The 12,955-nt window shown below is 51.3% G+C and overlaps 1 protein-coding gene across 1 annotated transcript; it reads right to left on the bottom strand.

Moving 5' to 3' along the window:
• Window positions 1-5,177: 5,177 nt before the first annotated feature.
• On the bottom strand, window positions 5,178-8,759 carry ZFP92 (ZFP92 zinc finger protein). The gene is made up of 4 exons (XM_054719923.1): window positions 8,727-8,759; window positions 8,373-8,499; window positions 6,794-6,895; window positions 5,178-6,307 (listed from the first exon to the last, which is right to left on the bottom strand). The coding sequence occupies exons 1-4, from the start codon at window positions 8,757-8,759 to the stop codon at window positions 5,178-5,180; spliced, it is 1,392 nt and encodes a 463-aa protein (XP_054575898.1).
• Window positions 8,760-12,955: the final 4,196 nt, after the last annotated feature.

Raw genomic sequence — 12,955 nt, 5'->3', positions numbered from 1 at the left:
CCATAGTCAGGTTTTCTATTACTTGTGGCCACTTTCCTAACTAATACTCTGTTTGTTGATTCCTCTATTCTGTCCCCACAACCTGAGGAGATAACCGAGGTGTCTTCCACCCAAGTGTGCAAGCATTGCACAGCTATCTTTCCTCTTTTCTCCTTTGTCCGTCTCTCCTCACCCCTTCTCTGCCTACCCGGCTTGCTCTCCATCTACCTCCTTTCACCTCGTTCCCACGTAACTAGCCAGAATATGGAAGGAAAGTACATTATATATTATGTGAGGAATATTCTGGAAAAAATACAATTAATTTAATCTCTACTTCCTTATTTCAATTTGATTTTATTTTTCTGTTAGAAATTCTTTGCCAGATGCCCTAACCCAGTGGTCGGCAAAGTGTTGCTTGCAAGCCACATGCGGTTCACGAGCCGCGGTTTGCCGCTCTGTTGACAGAGTTTGCCGACCACTGCTAAGGCATTACCCTTACCCAGAAGTTTTTTTTTTTTTAAATATATTTTATTGATTTTTTACAGAGAGGAAGGGAGAGGGATAGAGAGCTAGAAACATCGATGAGAGAGAATCATCGACCAGCTGCCTCCTGCACACCCCCTACCAGGGATGTGCCCGCAGCTAATGTACATGCCCTTGACCGGAATCGAACCTGGGACCCTTCAGTCCGCAGACCGACGCTCTATCCATTGAGCCAAACCGGTCTCGGCTACCCAGAAGTTTTGACTTCAGGTTAAAGACATTAGTACATTATTAAAATGTTTTCAAGTGTTTTTCCCTAGCAGTGGTTGGCAAACTCATTAGTCAACAGAGCGGCAAACCGCGGCTCATGAGACGCATGTGGCTCGTGAGCCGCAGTTTGCCGACCACTGTCCTAACCGGTTTGGCTCAGTGAATAGAGCGTCGGCCTGCGGACTGGGGGGTCCCAGGTTCGATCCGGTCAAGGGCATGCACCTTGGTTGCGGGCACATTCCCGGTGGGGGATGTGCAGGAGGCAGCTGATCGATGTTTCGAACTCTCTATCCCTCTCCCTTCCTCTCTGTAAAAAATCAATAAAATATACACTGAGTGGCCAGATTATTATGATCTCTGAATGCATAATAATCTGGCCACTCAGTATATATATATATATATATATATATATCTATATATATATGAGGCCCGGTGCATGAATTCATGCATGGGTGGGGTCTGGCCAGCCTGGCCAGGGGGAGGGGACATGGGCAGTTGGCCGGCCTGCCTGCTGGTCGAACTCCTGGTCAAGGGGACAATTTGCATATTAGCCTTTTATTATATAGGATATACACTGAGTGACCAGATTATTATGCGTTCAGAGATCATAATAATCTGGCTACTCAGTGTATACTGTATATTTTTTAAAAGAAATCTTTGCCAGAAAAAGTTTAAAAAATATTTTTATTTATTGACTTGAGAGAGGGAGAGAGAGAGAGAGAGAGAGAGAGAGAGAGAGAAATGTTTGTTTCATATATTCATGCATTCATTGCTTGATTCTTGTATGTGCCCTGACTGGGGATTGGACCCGCAACCTTGGCATATCAGGACAATGCTCTGACCAACTGAGCTACCCGGCCAGGGCAAGACAAAAGCTTTTTAAAAATCTTGGAACAGCGGCAAGTTTTGAACAAAGGTATCATAGCAACAGATACAAGCTCCTGATTGTGAATGGAGGCAAGACATATGCCTTACTTACTCTCACATCCCAGCACGCACTTAAATGTGCAGCGTGTGTCTGGGGAGCAAGGACTGCAGGGCAACCAAGGATGATCGAAGCAATAAGATCAAAATCCATAACTGACCCAGCAACTCCCCGCCCAGGCATATGTATACCCAAGAGAAGCGATAACATATGTCCACACAGACACTGGTACACAAATGTTCATAGCAGCTTTATTAGTCATGGCCAAAACCTGGAAACAACACAAATACTGTGGTCCGTGCACACAACGGAACGATACTCAGCAATGAAAACGAAGGACTGCTACAACAACCTGGATGCACTTCAAAATCATTATGCAGAGTAAAAGAGGCCAGACAAGAAAGAGTGCACACAGCAGGGTTCCATTTACACAGAACTGCAGGAAATACAAACTGATGAACAGTGACAGAAAGTAGACCAGTCGTTGTGGGGTGGGTGGCAGGGAGGGACAAAAAGCTAGCTTATCCAGTAGAATCAATGGGATGACATTATCCTGGGGGGAGGCAACTCTTTCTTTTCTTCTCTTTTTTCTTTTCCCTTCCTTCCTTCCTTCCCCTTCCCTTCCTTCTTCCTCTCTTCCTTCCTTCCTTCCTTCCTTCCTTCCTTCCTGTTAGTTCTCATCCGAGGATATTTTTTCCCATTGACTTTTAGAGGGAGTGCAAGGGAGCGGGACAGACACACAGAGAGAAACATCGATGTGAGAGATGCATTCACCCATTGCCTCCCACGTGCACCAGAATGAAATCTGTGACCCTTCAGTCCGTGGGCCGATGCTCTATCCACGGAGCCAAAACGGCTAGGGTACAGCTCTTCTTTATTAAAAGCTGGTTACTGACTGGCCTGTAAGAGCAAAACTGTTCACGTACTAGAACATTCTTCCTGATTCCCACCACGTGACAGCTGTTGCCCCAATCCTGGTCAGGCCATGGTTAAAGGCGATTGGATCCCAAGCACAGGGCCTCCGGCCACTGTCCCCTGCACTGCATAGGGACTGGGTTCTTGAATCCTAGCAAAGATTGCCTGCATCTCAGAAAAAACACACATTTCCCAATGACCTCTCCCTGGACTCCAGACACTGTTCCTAATCCTTCTTTTTCTACAGGAAAACCCAAAAGTCTCAGAAACTTTCAACTGCCTCCAGGCTACGCTGGGGCTGACTGTGGTCTAGAACCTGAGTTCATTGTGCTAAGGGGGAGATATTCATTTCACAAGCATTTACTGTTAGGTTTGATGGAGCAATTGAATTGCTACTCCTCCCCCCAGGAACTGGATTTCCAGGTCGTGTCACTATGGACATTCCCTTTACTGAGACCACATTTCACTTGCTGTGACCACATTCCATTCTCTCCCCTCCGGGTATGCATAAAGAAGTCTACGCCCAGGACAAAGCCCTCCAAAAGTCCTTTAAAAGCCGCTGTCTCCAGTCACTGGGTGCTGAAGCCATCCAGGCTCAGCCACCTGGTGTGCGGGTGATTGAATAAATTCATAATCCTTCGGCGACCTAATATTTACTAAGTGCCAAGCCCAGCGCTAGGGCACAAAGATGAATATGATGCGCAGAGCAGAAGGAGGTTATGAGATAAGAGCAAGTTACAAGCACTTTCCATAAGTCAAAGATGTGTAAAATCTTTTAAATAAAATCTCTATAAAACATCTACATCTACATCTACACCTACAACTACACCTATTCCTATATTTCTCACTTCTGGAGTCGTCCTAGCAATTGTAGTCCCAAACAGCATGTTCAGAAGGAATCCTGGACTTCCAGGTCTTCCCACACTCTCCTGATGGGTCTCTGACCCTCCCCTGTCTTGCAGGGAAAGCGCATGTTCCTTGGAGGCCCAGAGGGGGACTCCAGCATATCCACCACCTGCCTGCCCTCAGGCGCTCTGTGTGACAGACCAGAGCCCCTGGGAGTGAAGGGGGCTGGAAGGAGGTGGCAAGCGAATCAGGACGCTGGGCTGAGAGCACCAAGGGGCATAACTCCTGGGCCCAGCTCCGGGGACAGCATAGGTGGCACAGGACAGAGCCTGCCAGCAGCTGCCCCCACTGGCCAGCGCGAGCTTGAGAACCTCGCCTGGCCTGCAGTAAAGTGCCATTTGCAGGGTCTGCCCTGTTTCCACGGGGCTGAGGGGGAGGAGGGAAAAGAGTAGCCAGGCTTGCCACCACAAGGGCCATGTGCCAGGCCTGGGGGGAGGGGGGACCCTTTCTCCGGTCTGAGTACTTCTCAGAGGGCTGGAGATGGGGTGGGATTCTTATTTCAGGAGCGATTCCCTGACACTCTCATATGGCAGAAATCTCAAACTTCAACTTACATTGTCCTGAACGCAAAAACATTCAAAGCAACCGAGCCTCCAATATTTTCAGAAATGTCCTATAAAGACAGATCTAACGAGAGAACCACGGCTGGGTACCCTCTGTGCAAATTCCTAACCCGTCTGGCTTTCCTCCTGATGCATACAAACCACAAGGGGTGCGGGGAGTGGGGGCAGCTTTAGGCACTGAGGGTGGGGAGGAGGGATAGAGAAGCCAGGGTGGCTTCTGCAGAAAAGCAGCAGATGGGGCAAACTTGGGGGCCTGGTTGGGCAGGGAGGAGACCAAAGGTAGCAGGGCAGCTGGTGGCAAATGTTGCCATGCTGCCATGTCTTGCCTGGAGCCTTCTGCTTGGAGGGACCAGTGCAAAAAGGCTACTCTCTGGGGCGGGGGGTAGGGGGAAAGAAGCTGAGAGTCCCTGGGCCTCATCCTCTCCATGGGGCCCTGGCCCTCCATTCCCCAGAGTCCCGCCTCTCCCCCCTCCCCCCCCCCAAGCTCTGAGCTCTGAGAAGATGGGGCCTGGCGCTGCTCCTCTGAGAAGCAGCAGCTGGGGACAGCCGTCGAAGGCTGCAGTCTTCAGGCACAAAGACAAATGGCCTGGAAAAAGAACGGGTCAGCACCGTAGCAGGGTGTCCTGTGCCTTTCCACGGAGCCGAGGCTGACAATGCAGGCACGAGCAGTGTGTGAGAGCATTTGCCGGAGTCCATTTTCAGACCATTTCTTGATGAATTTGGGGGGGGGGGGGATGTCACAGTCAAGCCACAGCCTACTTACAGAGCTCACGAGTTTTAATGTCCTCAAGTCCCTTCCATATATAAGCTCTTCAAGGATTAAAGTGCCTTTTTGTGTTTTCTACCTGGAAACACTAACAAGTCTTGGGGTGCAGTGAATGACCCGATGAGAGAAAATAGACCACCTCTACTGAACTCAAGGTGCCTGTGCCCTGGGGGTGGCCCCATACACAGGTGTCCTGCAGCACGCAGTCCTGATGGGTGTGCAAGAGCCCTTTCAGCAGCTCACATCCGCTCCACACACACGCACTCCTGTGCACACACACGGCACCCTGTCATCAGCCCAGGGCTCAGGCTGCGTCATCAATGACAAGATGGAGGGGAGCAGGACGCTCAGCCCTCCCGAGACAACCCTGTCACATGGCACTGTGGGCAGCCTTGCATTCAGAGTCTATCCCCTGTTTCTCATCCGCAGTGTGGGGCTCTGCAGGGGGACTTTTGGGGGCCAAGGAGGCTGGCTCTTTTTCATTGTCGCTGTCTTCCAAAGTCTTCTTTCCATGGCGAGTTTTCTGCAATTTTCCCTTAAAGGCCTTGTCACATTTGCCACACTCGCCACATGTGCAAGGCTTCTCATCGCTCTTGCTCCAGGCCTTCCGGCATTCGTGCGCCTGCCGGTGCTCCAGGAGGTCTAAGCTGCTCCGGAACACCTTCTTGCAGTCTTGACACTCGTGGGGCCTCTCCTCCCTGTGAACCGCCTGGTGCTTGAAGAGGTTGGACCGTCGGCCGAAGGTCTTCCCACAGTCGCTGCATTCGTAGGGCTTCTCGCCACTGTGCACCCGGCGATGCTGACTGAGGCCCGAGCGCCCCCGGAAGGCCTTCCCACACTCCTTGCACTGGAATGACTTCTCCCTGCTGTGGATGCGCTGGTGGTGAATGAGCTGGGAGATGCCCTTGAAAGCTTTCGGACACTTGCTGCACTTGTAGGGCTTCTCGCCACTGTGGGTCCGCTGGTGCTCGATGAGGTTAGAGCTCCTGCTGAAGGACTTCCCGCACTCATTGCACTCGTAGGGCCGCTCGCCGCTGTGGATGCGCTCGTGCTCCAGGAGGGCGAAGCTGCGCCGGAAGAGTTTTCCACACTCTGAGCACTTGAAGGGCTTCTCCCCGCTGTGGATAATTTGGTGCTTGATGAGGTTGGAGCTGCGCGTAAAGGTCTTCCCGCACTCATTGCACTCAAAGGGCTTCTCGCCACTGTGTATGCGCTGGTGCTCCAGGAGGGCGAAGCTGCGCCGGAAGAGTTTCCCACATTCCGAGCACTCGTAGGGCTTCTCCCCACTATGGATGATGCGGTGTTTGATGAGGTTGGAGCTCCGGCTGAAAGATTTCCCACACTGCTGACACAGGTAGCGCTTCTCTGCGCCTTTGGAACTCTGTGGCCTTGGCACTGAATCCTGCCTGACGCTGTGGTTCCTTCTCTGCACTGGCTCTCTTCCCTCTCCCGAGGAGCTGCCGTGGCCTTTCTCCCTGTGATGGTCACCCCTGCTGGAACCTGTCTCGGGAGAATGAACAGAATGAACATGTTTCTGTGTCTGCTCAGGTGTCTCCTCCAGCAGCCTGGCTCCCTAGCCCTTGCTGCCACCTGCGCATGCTTTTGGACAATGTTTCTTCTTGGAACTCAATGTCTTGCTATTGATCCTTTCATCTGTAAAGACAGAGGGCACTAACCGGTATTGCTCCCTCCCTGGGTCTCTATTGAGGGTTTTTTCTTCACCCTCATCCTCATGCCAAGGCTGAGAAGAGATGAACCAGGAGATGATCTTGGGAATACAGACAGGAGAGTGAGAAGGGAGGAAGTGGGGTGAGACAGCAGGAGGTGCTCCCTTCATCTGGTGCCTCCATGGGGTGGGGGGACTCCTTGGGGCATTTAATTCTACCACAAAAGAGAGTTCCCCACCCAAAGTGACTGTGCCATCCTCCACTGGCTGCTGCTCTATGCGAATGGCTCAGGCAAGCTGGCTAAGCACCTTTTACTCACCTGCCTGTGTTCCTACGGCAGCCCTTGTCCGGCTGTCTGCTACCCAGGGCCACTCCCCTCGCTCCAGCAGGGAGACCAGGTGAGGCTTGGAGGATGAAAATCCTGTGCACGGAAATGAAGTGAATCAGTATCTTCAGGAACAGAGAACAAAGAACTCTCCAAAAAGTGCCACTGGAAGGGTCCAGAGAAAGGGCAAAGTCCCTCTCAAGAAGCAAGGGGCTCTAAGCCTACAGGGGCCAGGCAGGCCCAGGGGATCTGTAATAAATGGCGATTTGGGCCACGAGGATAAAAATGTTATTATTTGGCCTCGCGGAAAGCAGCAAGCTTGTGGGGGCCTCTCTGTGTGTGGATACCCCGAGGCATAGCCAAAGGACTAGAGCAGGGATCCACTGGGGGCAAGACTGTAGGGAGTTATCTGGAAGTGAACAGAGCCGAGGGACTGCCTGCACCCCAAAAACTGAAGACCTTTGAATCACCAGCACACAGAGCAGCTGTCTCAGTTCCTTATAACATACTCAGCTGAGGATTCCTGGACTCCCCTGGGAAGCCCAGATCTTCCTGGGGAGGGTCAGAAAGAACTCAGAGGAAGCAGCTAGTCTCCCTCGGTGGGGGGTAAATCACAGAGGTGAAATCTGTTGACTCTAAAAGGAAAATTGGGGCAAGAGGGTCCACTGCAGCCCCAAAGGCAGCGGGATGCATCAGGGGAGTATGCCCCAGCTCCCACCCCGGCTTCTGCATGCCTTGGCCTGGGCCTCCATGTCCTGGGCCCTCTGTGGCTTGATGCTGCTAAATTCTAACAAGAAACAAATGTGAAATGCAACCTTGGTAAAAGTGAATTAAGTCTCCAATAGGGCATAGGGTAATTTGCACCATCTTTTGGGTAGCAGAAGTTTCGTTAACCTATGAGTTTATATGCAAAATAAGTTTGATGAGGGAGGGCACACATTTTCCCAGAACATTTACAGGTCCAAACCACTGAGCTAAAAACTGCCCTGTTGAGACAAAAGCTGGGCTGCAATGGATCTGATGGGGAAATGCATTTATTCTTGACCTTACAGTAACCAACCAGCAAAGGAACTCACAAATAAACTGAGTTCAGCCTGGCTGGCATGGCTTAGTGCAGGGGTCCTCAAACTTTTTAAACAGGGGGCCAGTTCACTGTCCCTCAGACCGTTGGAGGGCCGGACTACAGTTTAAAAAAAACTATGAACAAATTCCTACGCACACTGCACATATCTTATTTTGAAGTAAAAAAACAAAACAGCAAAAACACCCGCATGTGGCCCACGGGCCATAGTTTGAGGACGCCTGGCTTAGTGTTTGGTCATGGTTCAATTCCCGGTCAGGGCATATGCCCGGGTTGCGGGCTCGATCCCCAGTGTGGAGCATGCAGGAAGCAGCCGATCAATAATTCTCTCTCATCATTGATGTTTCTATCTCCCTCTCCCTCTCCCTTCCTCTCTGAAATCAATAAAAATATGTTTAAAAAAAGAAAGAAAGAAAGAAAGAAAGAAAGAAAGAAAGAAAGAAAGAGAGTTGAGACAGAGTGGGAGGCACTAGGTGTGTGTGGGGTCCTTACCCAGTGACACTAAATGGCGGTAGTTCTCCAGCATCACTTGCTTGTAGAGGATCCTCTGTTTGAGATCCAGAAGCTTCCATTCTGACTTGCTGAAGTTCACCGACACGTCCTCAAAAGATACTGGCACCTAAAACGAGCCATTCCTGTGACTGTAGGGAAATTCACCCTCTTGGGCCCCAAGATGAGATGGGGGCAACTAAAGATGGGGCAAGGGCGGTACTGGGGAGTGCAGCATCCAGAGGAGGCTTGGAGTTGCAACAGTTGTGAGGCTGGGACACGAAGAGGTGGCAGGTGGAGACCGTGAAGGGGAGATGCTGAGGCGAGGGGCAGCCCATAGCTCGGAGACCCACTCACCTTGGCTCTGGTCTTTAGGAGAATGGCTGCCATGGCAGAGGCACGGAGAAGCTAAGGGAAGTGGAAAGAAGCAGGTGTGAGAGGAGGCCCACTCTACTCCAGTACAGCCCATCCATTCACAGCCCCTGGGGACAGGACTTCAACATATCTTTTTAGGGGACACAATTCAACCCATAACACTTAACCAAACTGAGCTTCTGTCCCCTCTCCTCACCTGTGCAGCGGGCCACGGACACGGGTTTACTCCCTCCTCTGGCCAGCAGCACCTAACTAGGCTTTCAAGGAAGTGTGTTTCTTCCTTCCCTTAAAAAAAATATTTTTATTGATTTCAGAGAGGAAGGGAGAGGAGGAGAGAGATAGAAACATCAACGATGAGAGAGATTCACTGATGGGATGCCTCCTGCATGCCCCCCGACTGGGGATCAAGCCCCCAACCAGGGCATGTGCCCTGACTGGGAATCGAACCCTGATCTCCTGGTTCATAGGTTGCCACTCAACCACTGGGCCATGCCAGCTGGGCTCTTCTTTCCTTTCTTTTTCTCATTTCCTTCTTCTCTTGGCCCTTTTCTCATGTGGGCAGTACCCCTGACCCCAACTTTCCAGCCATCCCTAGAAGCTCCGCTGCCAACCCCCTTTCCCCTCAGGTCAGGGTTCTTACAAAAAAAACTAAACATACCGCCTCCACCTGCAAATAGACTATCTCTCAAGGGGAAGAGAAAGACCAGGCTGGTGAGCTGCACAATTAAGGGACCCACGATAGGGTGGGGGAGGGATAAAGGGGGGTACTTTCTGAAAAAGTAACATTTAGGCCAAGAGATGAAGGTTGGGGGTAAGGAGAGCAGCAGACCAAGGGCATGGCCCATGTCGAGCCCTCAGATAGGCCTGAGTGCAGCATTCATGGTGCTGAAAACTGGCTGGCAGGGGGGTGTGGGGGTGGCGGGGGGGGGAGGGACAAGGGGGAGGAGTTTGCAGAAGGTGAGGCCATTCTGGAGGCCCCCTCTCTTCCCCCCTTCCCCTCCCCAGGGACAGGAAGGAGCCCAGGTTCACATTAAGGGCAGGAAGAGCGTGTCACTGACAAAGTGGACAGAACCAGATTTCTCTCTCCACATCAGTTCTCAAAGCCAGAAGAAGAAAGTTTGCTCTAAGGATGTTGTTTTCACCCAACTGGAGACTGAAAGGTGGAAGTCCTGGGTGGAGCAGCGGAGGAACAAGGTTGCGTATGGGGGGTGGGTGGGCCTGCGCCCAGAGTGTTTCTTATGCTGCTGTGGGCAAGCACAGTGTGTTGGTACAACAGGAGAGAGGGCAAAGGGAGAGGGTCCCCAGAGCATTGAAATTGGCCCGAAGTACCTTATCACCTGTGATAAATTGCCAATCAACACTGGCCCTGAATAAATAAACGCAAATGTCTTATGAAGACGTTTCTATGAATCAGAGAGAGAATCTCTAAGGTCAAGTGGATGCTAAAAACCATTAGATGGCCCTAGCCAGTTTGGCTTAGTGGACAGAGCGTGGGCCTGCAGACCAAAGGGTCCCGGGTTTGATTCCGGTCAAGGGCACGTACCTTGGTTGCAGGCTCCTCCCTGGCCCGGGCCTGGTCGGGGCGTGTGCAGGAGGCAACCAATCGATGTGTTTCGCTCACTTCGATGTTTCTCTCTGTCTTTCCCTCTGTCTTCCACTCTCCCTAAAAAATCAGTGGAAAAATATCCTCGGGTGAAGATTAACAAACGAAAAAAAAAAGAGATGCACACTGAAGCATTTTGGGAGAAAAGGGCCTATAAACTTACTTTAAAAGGCTGGGGAGGGAACAGAAGGGCAGGAAAGGAAAGGGCAAACTAGGAAATGAGGGGCGCTGGAGGGCACTGCCTGGGAGACTGGTACCTGGGCTTCATTACACTAGTCTCTCTGCGTGTCTGTTTGCTCGACGGTGTTCAAAATTAAAAGGGAAAACAGTTGGATGGTTCCTCAATAAGTAAACATAGTTATTGCATGACCCAGCCATTCCACTCCTGGACACATACTCAAAAGAACTGCCAACAGGTGTGCAAATAAAAGCCTGTACATGACTGTTCCCAGCAGCGTGGTGCACCCGAGCAGCCACAGGTGGAAACAACCCAATGTTCACCGTCTGACGAATGGAACGGATGAACCAAACGTGGTCCGTACACACACACTGGAATACTACTTGGCCGCAAAGAGGAATGAGATGCCGATACATGCCACAATGCGGGCGAACCTTGGAGACATTATGCTCAGTGACAAAAGCCAGACACACAATAGGCCACAGATGGTATGATTCCATTTATATGAGGTAATGCAATATTTCACAAGAGCTGTCTCGACCTAGTTTGGAATTTATGACTGAAAACCCCCTTTTCTCTGCTCTTCATGGGCAGTTTGTTGAGCTCCCATCCCAACTACCTCCCTCATCAGGGGCTCTCTCTCTGGGGCCACTAAATATGTCCTCAGCCCCCTTATTGGGCTCCCACACTCAGGGGTCAGTACAAGAAAACTAGGGACAACCCCTGTGCCCAGAGGGACCCCACGGAAACTAGCACGCTACCCAGGTGCACCCCCACGTGGCAGCCTCCTCTCCTTTGAATTGTAAGAAAGAGTTCTGCCTTTCATCTCTCTAAGTGTCACTGTCCTGTGACCTGCCATCAAAAAATAATTTTATCTTTAAAAATATTACATGGCCAGGGAAGGTGTGGCTCAATGGGGTGAGCAGCATCCCGTGCACCGTAGGGTCACCGGTTCGATTCCAGGTCAGGGCATATGCCCAGGCTTCAGGATCAGTTCCCGGTCTGGGTGCATAGTGGAGGCAGCCGATGGATGTTTCTCTCTCACGTCAATGTTTTTCTCTCTCTACAAAAAGATCAATAAAAACATATATTTTTAAAAACCAATATATGACATGTCCAGAATAGGAAAATCCAGAGTCAGAGAGCAGATTGGTGGGCATGAGGTGTGAGGATGTGTGTGGGGGGGGGGGGGGAGAGGGTGTGTGTGTGTGTGTGTGTGTGTGTGTGTCCGCGCGCTTGTGACTGCTTTCTGGGTATAGGGTTTTCTCCATGGGTGATGAAAATGTTCTGGAACAAGACAGCGGTGATGGTTGCACAACATTGTTAATGTACTTAATGCCGCTGAATTGTTCACTTTAAAATGGTTAATTTGATTTTATGTGACTCTCATCTCAATAAAAAAGGGGGGGGGTCAAGAGGTGTGGCTGTCAAGTATCATACTGATGTCCACATGTCACATTTCACTCTGACACCCCGTCAGTCACTCGGGGACATAACGGGCTAAAGGTGTAGGGTAGAGACTAGTGAGAACATCCGGGCTTTCCAGACCAGCAGCACATTGTTTTGAAGGACAGCTCGTGCTTCTTTTCTCCCTCCCACGGCTGTAACGCCAGGTCATGGTCCATCTTGGAAAACAGGAAAGACTAAAGGAAGAGGCGTTATCTACGGTCCCCCACTCCAAGACATACTGGGGTCCAAGCCCCCAGTGGAGAAGCAGCCATTGAGCTGTGACCACCTGAGAGAAACAGCATAACAGGCTCACCTGTAGAGACCAACACTCAAGTTCAACACCACAAGGCGCAGTGAGAGATGCCAGCCACGATGAGTGGTGGCATGCAACAATATCTATGCTTGAGACCTAGACCCCCAAAGTCAGCACACTTCCAAATCCTGGAAGGAAAGACACGCCAAGCCCTTTCCTCACAGACTATAACTTCAAGTAACCCTCCAGGTGGGAATGGGAAGACACTCCCTAGCACGTGCATAAGGAACAATCTAGAAGGAGCCTGTGGAGCTGGAGAGCAGCTTCTCCTAAGACCCTTTGACCTTGGGCCACCAGAATAGAGGAGAAACTGAAAGATGATTCTGGACCCCGAAGCTCAGCTTTCCTGAAACCTGGCACTGGGACGCAGGGGAGGGTCCATCGGACAGCAGTGCCCCGGGGCCAGAAGCCAGGAAGGCCCTGCCAGCCTCCTCCTGGGCTGGTTTGCACCCAAGAAGGGGGCAGACTCCCACCCCATTCACTGATCCTGGTAGAGGGAAAGCTGAGAACGAGGAGCCATCTGCCCACCCCGCGGGGGGAGGGGAGGAGTGCAGGGGGCTAAGTGAAGCCGGCTCCAAAGCCCAAAGCGGGAGGGGCGGCCAGTGGGCTTGGGCGCTGATGCCTTCGGAAGACCACGAGATGGGGCTATTTCCCCAGAAAAAGGAAAC

Source organism: Eptesicus fuscus, chromosome 1 (genome assembly GCF_027574615.1).
Source record: "Eptesicus fuscus isolate TK198812 chromosome 1, DD_ASM_mEF_20220401, whole genome shotgun sequence".
Lineage (NCBI taxonomy): Eukaryota > Metazoa > Chordata > Mammalia > Chiroptera > Vespertilionidae > Eptesicus > Eptesicus fuscus.
This window is presented reverse-complemented; position numbering and strand designations above follow the sequence as displayed.